We start from the raw sequence: 13,986 nt of genomic DNA on the forward strand, positions 1-13,986 counted from the left end.
CAATTCAGCACTGTTTCATACCGTTTATTTTCCATAAAGAGACCCTCGCGTTTAAACATTATTTCTTTCAGGGGACATTACAGTCAATAGGGCAGGCTGATGACTTTTCCCTAGGCTTTTAGACTGTCAGGATGGGAAACAGCTTCTTTTCCCAGGCAATAAATCTACTGAACTCCCTTCACCACCCAGATCTGTTCACTTATGAAGTGCCAGTAGTGTTATACTGTTTATATTTTAACTTGTGTTGTAAATGCATGTTATGCTAAATATCAATCTTCTGGAACATATTTTATTATTTGTTAATTTATTTGTGGTAATATTACTTTGTGTTGTGTGTGAGTTAAATGTACTGTGTTGTGCACCTTGGTCCAGAGGAATGTTTTTTGTTTGGCTGTGTACGTGTATACGACTGAATGACAATAAAGATGAACTTGGTTTCTGCTGACATTGTGCATAGATATGTTTTCAACTCTGCAAATATTCTCTGTCCCCTTTGCCTGACCTTCATGATCTGGGTGCTGTGATCTGAAGCTAAATGCTTGGACAAATCAATAAGCAGCATCCACGTACAAAATCGGCTGGCAGCATATGATATTGTTTTACTGGAGATATTTAGATGTCTTCCTTAACACTGACGTGGCTGTTCAGTACTGTAGTGCTGATTTCTAAATCCTGTTTGCCTCTGCTGGTTAGTAACCTGCCTCTTCTCTCTCAACATCTTCCCTCTGAAGTGCAGTAGCAGATGTGACTATGTTTTGTTAATGCAACTCAGTGCCACAGAGCACCTGGATGAGGTTGTTGCTTAGCATTGGTTCCCTTTGGTTGCCACTTCACAGATTGTTTACCTGAAGCCTTTGCCTTTCCCTAGGTACGCAAATACAAAAGTATGATCCTGGAAGACCTGGAGTCAGCGCTGGCAGAGCATGCTCCCACGCCTCAAGAGGTTAATTCTGACCTTCCACCACTCACTATTGATGGAATCCCAGTCTCTGTAGACAAAATGACACAGGTGAGCCAAGCCTGTTTTGCATTAATGACGTATGTAGATGATGTGAAGAAGGAGGTAAAGTAGTCCACTGAAAGTTTCAGCATAATTATCCCATGACATTATGAGATATTAACTTTAAATATCCATCTTCAGTTTTGCGTTATCCTCACACTTCACCCCATACCCCATCTTCAAAATGTCCTGATTACTAGTAATCACCAGTTTGCTTATCTATTCTATCTCAGTCCATTGACCCACTTCACGCCAGTTTTTACTGTAAGTGTTAACAATTATAGACAACTTTCGTTTTCCTTCACCGAGTTCACATTTGTCGTGGTGAAATAGTGATCCAGCTGTCTTTTGCTAGGATTTTCAAAGCCATTTTGGTCACCTTTTATTGTCTGACCTCTATGGCTTAGTGCAGTGGTTCCCAACCATCTGGCCACAGACCAGTACCGGGCCGCAAGGAAACGATATGAGTCAGCTGCACCTTTCCTCATTCTCTGTCACGCCCACTGTTGAGCCATTACGCACGCGAGGTCATTACCCACGCGTCATCCATGTCAGCGCAGGAAGGAGATCGACTCCTCGAGCTTGCAAATGACGACAGGCTGAAAAGTATGTTGGACATAGCATTTCTGCCGGCATTCTGGATCAAAGTCAAGGCTAAATATCCTGAGATAGCCACGAAAGCACTGAAAAAGTTGCTTCCATTTCCAACATTTTTCTGCGAAGCGGAGTTTTCTGCAATGAATGCAACGAAAACTAAATTGCGGAATAGATTGGACATAAGGAACACCCTTCGAGTATCGACGTCCCCCATCACCCCTCAATAGGACTGTGTTGTTGCAGGGAAACAAGCCCAGGGCTCCCACTGATTCAGCGATATTGGTGTGTTGCAATGATTTTATATGTTCATATGGGGAAAATATGTGCTGTGTGTTTAATATCCAAACGTTACTTAAAATGTTATGATACTATTGACTTACTTATATAACCAAATAACAATTACAGCACGAAACAGGCCATCTTGGCCCTTCTAGTTCGTGCCAAACTCTTACTCTCACCTAGTCCTACCGACCTGTACTCAGCCCATAACCCTCCATTCCTTTCCTGTCCATTACTTATCCAATCTTTCTTTAAATGATAATACCGAACCTGCTTCTGCCACTTCTACTGGAAGTTCGTTCAACACTTACTTCAAGCTCCCCTGTCCTCCCCTGATAATTGACTTATCACTATATTCATGCGAGGAAAATATGCGCTGTGTGTTTAATATTAAATTCGTTAGATAAACCCTTTTAGAAATGAAATTGAGTGTATTAGCCACTTATCACCTATATTCCGGTCGTGACTAACATCACTCCCCCCCCCCCCCCCCCCAACCCGAACAGAATCGCCAAAAACGATTTGCAGGGGGAAAAAAATGGCACGTACACGCATGTGCAGGTCACACATGCGCACTGGTACCCGCGCAAGGCTTCATGGTCATTGTAGTCTTTCTCTGGGTAAACACAACGTATGACTGCTACTCTTGTCCGTTGGCAACCCTACCCCTCCCCCCGGGTCGGCCGGTCGCAAGAATATTCTCAATATTAAACCGGTCTGCAGTGCAAAAAAGGTTGGGGACCCCTGGCTGAGTGCACCACAATATAAATGCTTGGAATCATAAGGGTATAAGGAATAGAAGAAAGAATGGCCTGTTTAACACCTCACTCCAGCTCCACTGACCTTTTACCTCACACTTGTCTATATTTTCCCCATTGCTCTAACCTCTTTATCATAGAACCATGGATTTGAACAGCATGGAAACTTGTCCATGCCATCCGGTGGACACCCTCCATATTAACTGTATTGACTAGCACTTGGCCCATTGCCTCTATATCTGAGTAATTCAGGTGTTCATTTTGACATTTCTGAAGAATTCATCCAATTTCCTTTGTACTGATGATATTGTATGGAATGATGGCAGTACTTGGCAGATTATAACAAAATACATACAATTATAAAAAAGATCGTTCTAAGATCCCAGTAACAGCATAAAAACAAAGGAATAGTTCCTTTGACATTTTCTGACATTGCATAAGTCGGGGCATTGAATATAAATGTTAGGAGGTCATTATGCAGTTGTACAGAATGCTGCTGACCTACTTTTGCTCTGTTTTGATCAATTCGTTATAGAAAAGATTAAACTGGGACAAGTGCAAAAACAACTTGCATGAACTTGTGGGACTGAGTTCTAGTGAGAGATCAGATGGACTAGGACAGGGTTCCCCAATTAGTTTTCCACAAGGGCCAAATTATGTCAAGCATCCAAGCCAAGGGCCAAAACGTCCGGAGTTTTTTTTTCATTGCCCCAGTAATTTGTTTTATGGGCAGATGTTGTTGTTGCTGCTATTACCATTATTATTATTAGTAGTAGTAATAATTTAGGCCTGGGATTCTCAAAGCCTATGTTGTGGGTCGCACAAGAAAAAAAAATGCACTCTTGAAACAAAGTAAGTCCAAAACCAACCATTTAATTATGACTCTAGCTATCACAACTGTCAGCTGTCACAATGAGAACTCATCTGGGACTTAAAATACATGCATACATAAAAACACACACACACACACACACACACACACACACACACACACACACACACACACACAGTAAACATGGTAGTCTTCACCACTTCTCTTCCACACAGAGTTTTAGTTAGTACTGCCTTTTCCACTGTTTCTGTTCTCTCATTTAATCTATTTGTTCTTGTTAATTAAACTATATAGCATTTGAAGTATGAAGTGTAGCTATAAATGAAATTATCAGTATTATTGTTGTTGTAATATTATTATACCACAATAAGATTGACAAATGGACAAAAATAAATTGATTCACTCACCAATCAGTGAGAGAAGTGACAGCGATGGGATGAGGCAATCCTTCTGATGTCGGGCCTGTATTCTGTTGTGGCAATCCTGAGGTACTGGCCAAGATGTGCAATGGAGAGTCTGTTTCTGTCCTGGTTCTTGATAGAGTTCATTGAAGAAAACGATGACTCACATATGTACGTGGAGGGGAACAGTGTGAGTAGGAGCATTGCAATAGCTCTTGTGTTTTTGAATTGAGCTTGGGGAACCACGTTGATCCAAAAGTCACTCACTCCAACGTCCTTGTGTTGTGCTTTGAGTAAATCAGATGTTCCCATTTCCAAGATCTCCATCTGAAGAGTTGCCTCATTTATGGAAGGCTTCAGCCTTCTGGCCTCTGCAGTCCACTGGCCATCAGCCGAAATGGAGAACGGCTGTCTCAGGAAGAGGAGGATGTCACCTGAGAGTTTAGGGGAGCTTTCAAATCATTCCCTGAAGTTTTCTGCCAGGCTCCTCACGATATCCTTCATCACTGGATCCTCCGCATTTCGTTCTTCTCGCAATGCTCCCACAGATGTGGAAAGTGCAACTTTCTCCCGTGAATGTCTCTCTCCAAAAGGTTCAGCTTTGACCGGAAAGCTTTAATCGCCTCATACATGTCTGCAACAGTGTGGTTGTTGCCTTGTAATTGCAGATTAAGTTGATTTAGATGAAACATGATGTCACACAAAAAAAGAACATGTGCCATCACCTTGTTGTCACTTAAAAACCCCTTAAATCCTTGGGCTTTTTAGCTCTGTAGGCTGGATAAAAATGACACAAGCTCATCGCGCAGGTCGCACACCCTCTCCAACACACGGCCTTTGCTCAGCCAGCGAACATCATTATGCAGCAAAAGATCTTTGTGTTCCGCTGACATTTCCTCCAGCAATGCTTTGAAAAGGTAATGTTGCAGACTAGAACTCTCATGAACGAAATTTACCAGTCTCGTCACAGTATCCATTGCCTCTTTCATTGCCCCACACAGTTTAGCACACAACACTGATTTGTGAATAATGCAATGAAATGCCAAGAGTGCTGAGTTAACAGCGGCATACCTGCTTACCAAGCCCTTGTGTTGTCCCACCATCGACGGAGCCCCATCGGTGACAACAGACACAATTTTGCTCACATCCAAGCCATTCTTCTCAAAGAACTGTGTCAATTCATTAAAAGTTATTTCCCCAGTTGTGCGCCCAGGCAGAGGAAGCAAACAAAGTAGCTCTTCCTGAAGGTCTTCCTATCAAAAATTCTTGTGAACACAGATAGCTCTTCCATATCGGTTCGGTCACAGGACGAGTCTATGGCTAGTGATATGACTTCTGCTTTCTCCAAATCGGTGAGTAGATTGGAAAAATACTCCCCTGCTAAAACGTCTACTCTTCTTGTTGCTGTGTTAGCCAACAATGGCACCGCCTTTAATAGCTCCACAACCATTTTCTTGGTTTTCTTATCATGACTTAAAACTTCGCCAACCATATCAATTGCACACGTTTTAATCAACTCGGCATCGCGCGCTCTACTGGGGCATAGGTCAAGTGTACAGTGTGGGATGAGGTTAAAATAAACTAGAACAGCGCGTGCTTTATTTACATGTTATGACAGGTGTGTTCACATAAGCGCCAGTGGGTTGCCGCGGTCCAGACATTTGTTTCTCGTGGTCCGAAATAGGCAGTCCGCCTATTTGGGTTGTCTGTACTAGGGCTTTATTTCTTAGAACATAGGAGACTGAGATAATTTTGTTGATGTGTATGTAATGCCCTGGTTCATACTTTTTTCTCTTTTATGCTGTTCTGTTCTGTGTAAGTTGCTTGTTTGGGTTACTATTGAAGATAAGAGATGGGAGAATTGTGTGCCATCCAATTAGGATGGCTGGATTAAGGGGAGGTTTCTCTGGTGAAGGACACTAAGGTTGGGCTTGGGACTTTTGTTGAGAGAGAAGAGGTTGGAGGAGTCGACCTGGAGAGGGGCCATGATTTGACAAAGCCCGGGAGAGATTGAAGGAGTATTGGTGAAGGGGAAACCGTGAGCTCCAACTTGTGCACATTAGATTGTTTCATTAAAATGGGCCCTTTTTTTTTTGCTTTTTCTTTACTAACCCTTAAGTCAAATTATGAATTATAAAGCTAAGTCATTTAGTTGTATGTGATGTACCATCTGTTATTTCATGGTGCTTATTTGTAACACGGTAATGGATCGTGCGGCATCCACACAGAGGGTTTTGTGGGGGGGGGGGGGCTTGTGTTTCAATCTCCCATGTTTGGTGGGGCCAGAGATTGTCTTCCCTAGACTTGCACAACCGACGGAACCAGAGTGTTTCATGTATAAAATTATGATGGGTACACATAGCATGAATTCACATCAACATTTTTCCCAAGCTTGGGGAATCAAATACTAGAGGGCATAGCTTTAAAGTGAGAGGGAAAATATTTAACAGGAACTTGAGGGTGTTTTTTCCTCCACAAAAGGTGGTATCTATTTTGTATAAGCTGTCAGAGGAAGTGATTGAGACAGATGCAATAACAACTTTTAATAGACAGTTGGACAGATACATGGATTAGAAAGTTTTAGGAGGTTATGGACCAAACACCAACAAATGACCTTTGTTGAGGCTGTTCAAGGAAGCCAAGACAAATAGTTTGACTTGTTTTGTACCTGTTGGAATGTCTTGAAATCTTTCAAAATATACAAATGCAAATCTTTACTTTTATTAAGAAAACTTCAAATCTAAAATTAATAAACAACCTAGCATCAGTTGGCACTTAAACAAAATATTTCTTTGTTCACCCAATACACACAGAAATGTTTCTTGGAAGGCTTCGTTGTAATTTTCCAATTCTTTGCCTCATCCATCTGGAAATCATTTCTCTCCATCGATATTATGAGTTTTCATTAATATCTTTTAGCCGTATGAAACTACCAGATTTCTCTTGTAATTTGTGGAATTTCCCCATGTTAATTGACCCTTGAAGTCCAGATATTCTGGTAAATGTGTGCTGCATTTCCTCTGTGCCAATGCATTACCCTAGAGGTGTGGTGTGCATGCAGTCCAGGAGTAGCTTACTCAGGTTACTACTCATATTTTTGTCATCCAGGTATAAGCACAACTATCCCATTAGATATATAATTATTTTCAGAATCTGTTCATGACATTAAAACAGTGCACCACTGGTCCATAATGTCTGTGGCAATCATAATGCCTGCTTAAACTGCACTTTTTCCTGTATGTAATCTATAGTTCTCAATTCCCTGTCTGTTCACATGTGTATCTAAATAACTCTTAGTATACTTACTCCCCTAGCATTTTAACGTGCCATGTTAGCAATGCCCTTTCTCACTTTAAAACTAAAGAAGAAACAAGAAAAATATGTGCATGGGGCCCCTAAGTCTCTTTGTACATAATTTAGTCTGTTGTCTCCTCTTTAGGCTCAAAGTTGATGCTCTCCCATTTTCTAGCTTCAAATCCACTTACTACAGATTTGCTCTTTGATTGAAATGTATTGAGACTATTTAACTTAACATTTCCACTTCCACTGCTTACAGTGCCATCCACCATTGTTATTTCCAAACAACTCAGGGTTCATGAATGTGATGAGCTCTGGACCTACACCAAGTTATTTTGTCTGTCGATGCCTAGCCAATTTCCAAATAAGATTAATAATTTCCATCTCTAATAAAGGATTTTATCAACTACCTTCCTGTAGTCCATATATAATGCATAAATACCCTTTCCACAACTTTAAAAATATTCTGTTGTCCCCGAATTTCCAACTGCAGTGGACTATCTTCTACAATTTCTCGCTGGCTTTCTCCAGTCAGCTAAAGAATTTGGTTGTTAGTCACTCTGTATTCTAGTTTAGTAATTCACTAGGATAAGTGTAAGATATCCTCAGAATCTGCCTCCAAAAGCATATTTGTTGGCCATTACCCTTGCCAAGGCACAAACTATCCAACTGCACAAACCAGCTCATTAGTCTCTTCTAGCCTTTAATAATCATGTTTCTAGATTTGCTGAATAACTCCTGTGTGGAATTGGAGAGAGCGGGGAAAATTCCCACTCCTGATATCCACTCTCCAGATAACTCCTAATAACCATGTATAACTTATAGGTGTGTTGTAGAGAATAGATGTCAGGTGTTGGAAAATGATCTAATTTCCCAGCTCTTGTTTGCATGAGTCACGCATGGAGAGGTACTGGAGTGATGCCAATATGAGACCGCATCCCTATATAACCAAGAGACTTCAGCATTCATAGGAAAAATGTATTGTTTAGATGCACAAGGAAAATAAGCTTGAAAATATTTCTCCAGTGACTATTACCTCTCACGCCTGTGTGAAGTAAATAACTAGTGCAACTATGTGGGGACGTATTTAAGAATCCAAAGTTCTCACCAATAGTAGTTTCATCCAGCAACATACAGCTGCCTCAAGTGAATCGTACTGAGCTGAGTAAATGAACGGCAGAAGAAATAAATGTCTTGCCTATTAATTGCACGGAGACTTTGGATCTCATGGGAGATAATCTTGTTGCTGATTGTCTTTACATGGCTCTTGTGAGCAGGTGTAACATGCGCACGTGCTGGTCCTAATTTCAACAGTTCACTGTGTTTGATGAATGCTAGTATCACAAGTGTCTGTGCTTTATTCTGCTTGTTACTGAGTGAGCCAGGTGAGATGGTTGCTATGAGCTGCTAATTAGAGTTGAGCTGAACCAGGTATGAGGCTGTTTGCTTATTGTGTCCCCAGTGGATTAGAAAAGGACCCTCTTAATAAGAGCATCAAGCTGCTGCAGCCCCAGTGCACTCCCAGAGCTGTAATTAAAACCATCTGGAAAGTAGCCAAAGAATCCCAGGAGCAGATAGGGGGAGGAGGTTCAATACTTTGGCAAAACAAGAAATGCATAAAACAGGTTACTGAAGCTGAAATTTCGTGTTAGCAACTGAGCTTTATTCGTCCCCAGAAGTGGCCATTTTGAGCCAGTAATTACTCTTTGATTTCGCAAAATCTGATTCAAATAAAAGTTTAATTTCTCTTTTCCCACATACACCTCTCGTGTAGCATTTCATCGTTTGTCATATATTAATAGGCTTCATATAAAAGATAGGTGTAATTAGTAAATTTAGCAGCTACCTTTCACACGAATATCCAATATAACAAAAAATAGCCAGCCCATGGTTGCTGAGGTCAGTTGGTATAGACTTGAGTGTTCCAGCGGAGATTGTACAAGAGTAAATGAACAAAAGGGCCGGAATAATATAATGACTGTATACTGGGCTATTGTGTTTATCATTATTGTCATTGGAATTACTCCTTGTGTATTTCTCTTGGGGAGCGAATGGTGCTGACAAAGTTATATTTGTTAGATATTATCAGTTGACTGACTAGTTTAGGTGACTGCAAGCTTAAGTAGGGTGCACAAGTATTTCAACTGGTAATAAGAATCACCATCTTATTGTTGATCAAGTAAGGTGATGAGTTATCATTCTCTTAACAAATGTATGAGGAGAAAAATAATGAGACAATACACTTCCAGTATTTTTGTTTCATTTTTGTATTCAGTGCTCTTTATTCATTATGGCTCATTTAAAGCCACCTGACCACTGCTAGACTGTTCTGTCCAAGCTCAAGGTACAGTACTGTATAAAAGTCTTGGAGGGGGGGTGTTGTGTGTGTGTGTGTACGCACGCGCGCGCATAGAGAGAGAGACTTGTGCATGGTACTGTAGTAATTTCATGTATTGCACTGTACTGCTGCCACAGCAGAAAAAATCATGAGATATATGAGTGATTAGATTAGATTAGATTATGAGGACACTCAGTCCTCGTTTATAGTCATTTAGAAATGCATGCATTAAAAAATGATACAATGTTCCTCTGGTATGATATCACAGAAACACCAGACAGACCAAGACTAAAACTGACAAAAACCACATAATTATAACATATAGTTACAACAGTGCAAAGCAATACCGTAATTTGATAAGAGCAGACCATGGGCACGGTAAAAAAAAATCTCAAAGTCCAGATAGCCCCAACATCTCACGCAGACGGTAGAAGGAAGAAACTCTCCTTGCCATGAGCTTCCAGTACCGCAAACTTGCCGATGCAGCATCCTGGAAGCACCCGACCACAGTCCAATTCTGAGTCCGTCCGAAAACTTCGAGCCTCCGACCAGCCCTCTGAGCACCATCTCTGCCGAGCGCTTTGATCCCGGCTCCGGCCCCCAAGCAACAGGTAAAGCCGAGGGTTTGGGGCCTTCCCCTCCAGAGATTTCGGATCACACAGTAGCAGTGGCAGCGAAGCTACTGATAAATTAAATGCAAGGATGATAAACCTGATTCTGATATGTGTCTCTATTGTGGACTGAGAATGGGAGGAGTGCGGGGAGAGGGCTACCACGGTTGGGAAAAGGGGAAGGGAGAGAGGTAGGGAGCAGGAAGCACCAGAGGGACATTCTATAATGATCAATAAACCAATTGTTTGAAATCAAATGACCTCGCCTGGTGTCTCAGGTCTGGATGTGTTTGCACCCGTGCATTCCCCACCCCTGGCATTCCTTCTCTGTCACCTGTCCCTCACCCCTACTGCAAGACTCCATCTCTGCCATCCCCAACATCCTTTGCTCCCACCAGATCTATAAACTCGTTCTCCACTCCACATTGACAAGTACAGTACTGCTGGGCACCCTAGCTATATACGTGTCTAAGAGTTTTGTACACTACTGTAGAATTTCTCACTGTAAGTTGGATGGTTGAGATCTATGATTTTGTTCAGATGTTCAAAGTTCTAGTGAAAATCTTGGATGTTTACTTGTGGAAAACTGGTACCAGTTTTATGAAAATAATGTCGTATTCTGGCTAATAGAAATATAATCACATCAGACTCTTCAGCTTAAATTTTCATCCCTTTCTCTCCTCAGACATCTTGTTTCTCTTGATGCTGAATACCTCAGCATAAAGTCATACAGCATGAAAACATTTTTGTTCATGTTCAGCATTGAATGATATCTTCAGCAATAATGTAAAGGCGTTGAAGTTTTGTTCCGATAGTAATCCTTTGATCTAATCAAAAGTTAAACCAAGTTAAATTACAAAGAAAGATTACACAAACCAGTGTTAAATTCCCTGAAATTTATAGGATCTATAAGTGATTTTAGCATTTATTTCAGTGGAATTAATAAGGTACTGTAAATCTGCTTGGGATTCGCAGACTAAATATCATAGTGAAGTGTTGTAACAAAACACATTGATGAAGGCAGAGTTGTGGATGTAGTGTATATGGATTTCAGTAAGGCACTTGATAAGGTTCCCCATGCGATGCTCAGTCAGAAAGTAATGAGGCATGGGATCCAAGGAAACCTTGCTTTGTGGATCCAGAATTATCTTGACCACAGGAGGCAAAGAGTGGTTGTGGATGGTTTGTATTTTGCATGGAGTACAGTGACTAGTGCTGTTCTGCAGGGTTCTGGGACCCTCCTCTTCCAGATTTTTATAAATGACCTGGATGAGGAAGTAGAAGGGTGGGTTAGTAAATTTACTGATGATACAAAAGTTGGGGCTATAATGGATGCTCTGGAGGGTTGTCAGAGGTTACAGTGGGACATCGATAGGATGCAGAACTGGGCTGAGAAATGGCAGATGGAGTTCAACTCAGTTAAGTGTGAAGTGGTTCATTTTGGGTAGGTCAAATTTGAAGACAGAATATAATTAATGGTAAGACTCTTGGCAGAGGGAAGGATCAGTGGGATCCATGTCCATAGGACACTCAAGGCAGCTGCGCAGGTTGACAATGTTGTTAAGAAGGCGTATAGTGTGTTGGCTTTCATCAACCGTCGGACTGAGTTCAAGAGCCGTGAGGTAATGTTACGGCTATATAGGACCTTGGTCGACCCCCCTTGGAGTACTGTATTCAGTTCTGATCACCTCATTACAGGAAGGATGTGGATGCTATAGAGAGAGTGCAGAGGAGATTTACAAGGATGTTGCCTGGATTGGAGAGCTTGCCTTATGAGAATAGGTTGAGTGAACTTGGCCTTTTCTCCTTGGAGCGACAGAGAATAGAGGTTTATAAGATGATGAGGAGCATTGATCGTGTGGATAGCCAGAAGCTTTTTCCGGGGCAGAAATGACTAACACAAAGGAGCATAGTTTTAAGGTTCTTGGAAGTAGGTACAAGGGGGATGTCAGAGGTAAGTTTTTCACACAGAGTGGTGGGTGTGTGGAATGCATTGCCAGCGAAGGTGGTAGCGGGTCTTTTAAGAGGTTCTTAGATATGTACGTGGAGCTTAGAAAAATAGAGCGCTATGCAGTTGGGAAATTCTAGGCAATTTCTACAGTAGGTTACATGGTCAGCACAACATTGTGGGCCGAAGATTCTGTAACGTGCTGTAGATTTTCTGTGTTCTATGTGTTATTAGGAGTGAAGTTTGAAAATATTTCTACATACAGGGTTTTGGATCTCTTCAGTAAATGGCAATTGACAGCTAAATATTTTAAAGCTGAAAGTGATTTTTAAAAAACACAAAGATGTTATGGGGCATTAATCAAGTATGGAATTGGGTTCCAAATTGGTTAGGACTGCATTGAAAAGTGGAGTAAGTTCAAAATTAAATTCTGTTCCAGTGATTTGTGTGGCCCATGTAAGGAGTAATGAATGTCAATAGTCCACTTGGGAACCAATCAGAGCTAAGCCTCCTCTGTTGTCTCTGTGTCAACTCCAGACGTCATTGGTTGATGCCCAGAGGAATAATTTGTTTTTTCTCCTACATACTCGCACGCACACCCGAAACGCTTGATACTGAGACCAGTGTATATTAAAAAACAATTAATGTCTTAGCTACTTAATGAAACCAGTTGAGCCTCACAGGAGTCTTGAGCCTGTATTCCAGAAATTTCTAGAACTTCTGCCTGTCTTTCACCTTCCTTCTGTTAAAAATATCACATCTTTTCATCATTTCATATCTGTCTGCTTTGAAAAATTTGCAGCAATCTCTTTGAGTTAATAATGTTAGTCCTTCTCCAAATAAAAAAATGTGCTGACATTGGAGACAGTCCAGAGGAGGTTCATGACAATGATTTGGGAATGAAAAGGCTAACATATGAGGCATGTTTGATGGGCCTTTACTAGCTACAGTTTAGACGAATGAGATCCAATCTCATTGAAAACTATCGAATATTGAAAGACCTATATAGAGTGGATGTGGAGAGGATGTTTCCTACAGTGGATGTGTTTAGGACCATAGGGGGGGAGGAAACATCGACTCAGACCATGAGAGGCCTGCGTCGGACATTTTCATGCCTTACAAGGCGTATATTGGAAGTCTATGTGGGGCGCCACTCCTCGCACAGACTAGAGCAATGTGTGATTGAGTGCCTTGCTCAAGGACACAAATACGCTGTCACAGCTGAGGCTCGAACTAGCGACCTTGAGATAACTAGATGAATGCCTTAGCCAGTTGGCCACATGCCCAACAACCAGGGGGTACAGCCTTAGAATAGAGGGACATCTATTTAGAACAGAGATGAGGAGGGATTTTCTTTAGCCAGAGGGTGGTAAATCTGTGGAATTCATTGCAGAGATGGCTGTGAAGGCCAACTCATTGAGTATATTTAAAGTGGGCATCGATAGGTTCTTGATTAGCCAAAGATTACGAAGATTACTGGGGAAGACAGGAGAATGGGGTTAAGAGGAAAAGTAAACCAGTCATGATGGAATGGTGGAGCAGGCTCGATGGGCCGAATGGCAGCCAAACTCTCCTCCTGTGTCTTATGGTCTTATTTAGTTGTAATTGAAGCATTTTGTGTGTACATGTTCATTCCTTGAGTTCTTATTCAGTGTCTCAACATTAACTAGCACTAAGAAAATATTCTTGTCTGGGGCTATCAAGGCCTTCAGGATACCAGATTATTGGAGTCTTACTGCTGATAAGAACTGTGAAACAAGGTGTAAACAGCTAGTGCAAGAGGCAGGTAGAACAGAAAAGATTAGGTCTAAGAAAAGTCAGGTACAGGTGGCCCCCGTTTTCCGAACATTCGCTTTACGACACCTCACTGTTACGAAAGACCTACATTAGTTACCTGTTTTCGCTAACAGAAGGTGTTTTCACTG

At 41.4% G+C, this 13,986-nt stretch overlaps 1 protein-coding gene across 7 annotated transcripts in view; it reads left to right on the plus strand.

Annotated features, from left to right (window-relative positions):
- nrf1 (nuclear respiratory factor 1) overlaps positions 1–13,986 on the plus strand; it is a 95,967-nt gene that overhangs the window by 27,288 nt on the left and 54,693 nt on the right. For all 7 annotated transcript variants that reach the window (XM_072241715.1, XM_072241718.1, XM_072241720.1 and 4 more), the window contains one exon: positions 869–1,009. In XM_072241715.1, the coding sequence (XP_072097816.1) occupies positions 869–1,009 (141 nt within the window). The remainder of the gene's footprint in view (positions 1–868; positions 1,010–13,986) is intronic.

Source organism: Mobula birostris, chromosome 23, assembly GCF_030028105.1.
Source record: "Mobula birostris isolate sMobBir1 chromosome 23, sMobBir1.hap1, whole genome shotgun sequence".
NCBI classification, from domain to species: Eukaryota; Metazoa; Chordata; class Chondrichthyes; order Myliobatiformes; family Myliobatidae; genus Mobula; species Mobula birostris.